The sequence below is a fragment of the Hipposideros armiger genome, unplaced genomic scaffold (genome assembly GCF_001890085.2).
Source record: "Hipposideros armiger isolate ML-2016 unplaced genomic scaffold, ASM189008v1 scaffold_205, whole genome shotgun sequence".
Classification (NCBI taxonomy): Eukaryota; Metazoa; Chordata; class Mammalia; order Chiroptera; family Hipposideridae; genus Hipposideros; species Hipposideros armiger.
In genome coordinates, this window is record NW_017731555.1 from 2,173,172 (window position 1) to 2,175,445 (window position 2,274).

General features: G+C 48.6%; 1 protein-coding gene across 2 annotated transcripts in view; it reads right to left on the reverse strand.

The window, feature by feature from the left end:
• CDCA7 (cell division cycle associated 7) overlaps positions 1 to 1,912 on the reverse strand; it is a 31,627-nt gene extending 29,715 nt beyond the window's left edge. Inside the window, exon 1 of one of the 2 annotated variants that reach the window (XM_019653705.1) lies at positions 1,748 to 1,912. In XM_019653705.1, the coding sequence (XP_019509250.1) occupies positions 1,748 to 1,768 (21 nt within the window). In that variant the 5' untranslated portion in view covers positions 1,769 to 1,912. The remainder of the gene's footprint in view (positions 1 to 1,747) is intronic. The other variant, XM_019653704.1, reaches the window with a different exon arrangement.
• Positions 1,913 to 2,274: the final 362 nt, after the last annotated feature.

Consider the following 2,274-nt stretch of genomic DNA (forward strand, 5'->3'; position numbering starts at 1 on the left):
AGGTATTTTAAAGCCACCTTCACAATGGTTGAAAATAGAAAGCAAAAATCAAATAAAAAACATAACTGAGAAGTGGAATTGAACATGTTATATTGATTCTTACAAAATTTAACAACCTATAAGGATAAAACATCTCAGGAGACCAAAGATAGAACCTCTTAGAATGGCTGTATTCTCAACAACTTTTACATTAAAGTTATAAATCCTGATTCTAACAATGGCACTGGACTGAAGGTCTTAAACCTTTGAATTCTCTAATCTTTATTTCCTGTCCTGACTTCTCTTCCTAACTCTAGACTGTATTTCACCACTTTCTGATGGTCAGAGGAAGTATGTTACTAAACAGTCTTTTTCTAACTTCCGTCATCCCAGCACTGTTGTTTCATGTTTTGCCATAACTGTATAATCCTTATACTACTGGTTCTTATTAGTTTTCTTCACATTGAAAGGATCATTTCATGTTTACATGGTCTTTACATTACATTGTTTACATTTAATTTTTTTTTGTATAAAACTTAAAATCATAGCTACAACTGGAAAAGCAGTATAATTAGCCATCAATAAAATGATAGATGGCTAAAATATATAAAACACGATTATTAAATTCTCATTAGGTGTTATTTTCTTCCAAAATCTGAGGCCTGTTCTCTCTTGGATAAAACAAAAAGTGTCTAATGTTAATGCCAGACTGAGGCTATTTTCTTGATATAAGATTTTTAAAGGATTTAAAGAGAACTGGGAGTTATGGTGTGGATAATGGCAGAATATTAGAATAACCCTCCTACAGATAACAATGATAAAGCCTGGACAACATATAATCAAACTACTACTTAAGCCACTGGATAGGGGCCAAAAGCAGACAGAAACTGGAGGGAACTTCAAGCCTTAAAAGAAGGGAACCAGGGGCGGCCAGTTAACTCAGTTGGTTAGAGCACACTGCTCATAACACCAAGGTTGCCAGTTCAACCCCCACATGTGCCACTGAGCTGCGCCCTACACAACTAGATTGAAACATCTACTCAACTTGGAGCTGATGGGTCCTGAAAAAACACACAGTTCCCCAATTAAAAAAAGAAAAAAGAAGAAGGGAACCATACACCCTGGAGAGATCCACATTTATACAGATATCCCCATGTCGGTGCAGCATGGGGCAGGTAGAATTCAAGCAGAAATCTGCAGTCTCATTGGCTTGAGGTCCCAGAGTTAAAAAGCTAAAAGAGGAACAAAAATTGAATACTAAAAAATATTNCATGGCTGGGGCAAAAGCCCATGGGTGGAGGCTCCCACCCACCCACCCAGGACTAAACACGGGAAATGGCTGGGGTGCTGCTGGGCAAACTCTCTTAGAGCCGGGAGGGCGGCGCTCCTCTCTGGGCTCCATCGGCCGGGCTCGGGAGTGCGGCCACAGTGGGGAGCCTACCGACACAATGGGGAGACCCGCTAGCCCCCGCCGCTGTCCAGCACCCCACGCACGTGTATCTCGGGCACACGTGGCCTTGGTAGTCCAACCATTCTGCAAACCGCTCAAATCACCGAACCACCCGCCTACCGGGTGCACACACCCAGTGGGCACGGCCCCAGGCCCCGATCTACCCCAAATGCATAAAACTCGGGGTTTGCCCAAACGGGCGCCGCCCTGGAGGGCCATCAGTCGATAAGCAGCACTCTCTCCGCGGAGTTGGAGGGAGTTGGCCCGTGCCCAGCACCCACCACGCCCGCCCCTCTGGCTCGCCCACCCAGCCCTCACCGGCACGCGGCGAGTGTCCATGCTGACGGCGGACGCCGAGGCCAGCGCTTGGAAAGGGGAGAGCCGAGCAGCAGCGCGGGAGCCGCGGTCCCACAGAGCAGCAGGCGCCGGAGCCCAAGCCTCGCGGCGGGCGGGCGGAGCGCGCAGACCGGGGCCCCGAGGGGCGGGGCTTTGGACGGCTTTCCCGCGGTGGGGCGAGGTCCTGCAAGCTGTGGTAACGTACGCCCGTGCGCGATACCCGCTCAGCCCCGTAAAAAAAAGAAACTCCCAAAATGTTCTGAACTCAACTGATAGCCTTGGCCTCTCCCAAAATCCGCCTTGGAAAAGTGGTGCTTTGGGGGCTTCAGGACTCCTCTCTTTACGTTGCTGCACGGTCCTGAACGAATGGCGCGAAAGTGGTTCGTATTGCCCCGGGGTTAGCAGGCTGATTTGTATGAATTCCGGGGCTGGGAAGGGAAATGTAAAGACGGGAGTAATGGAGAGCAGCGCTAGTCCTGAGTTTTGGCACTTAGCACCTTCACTACGAC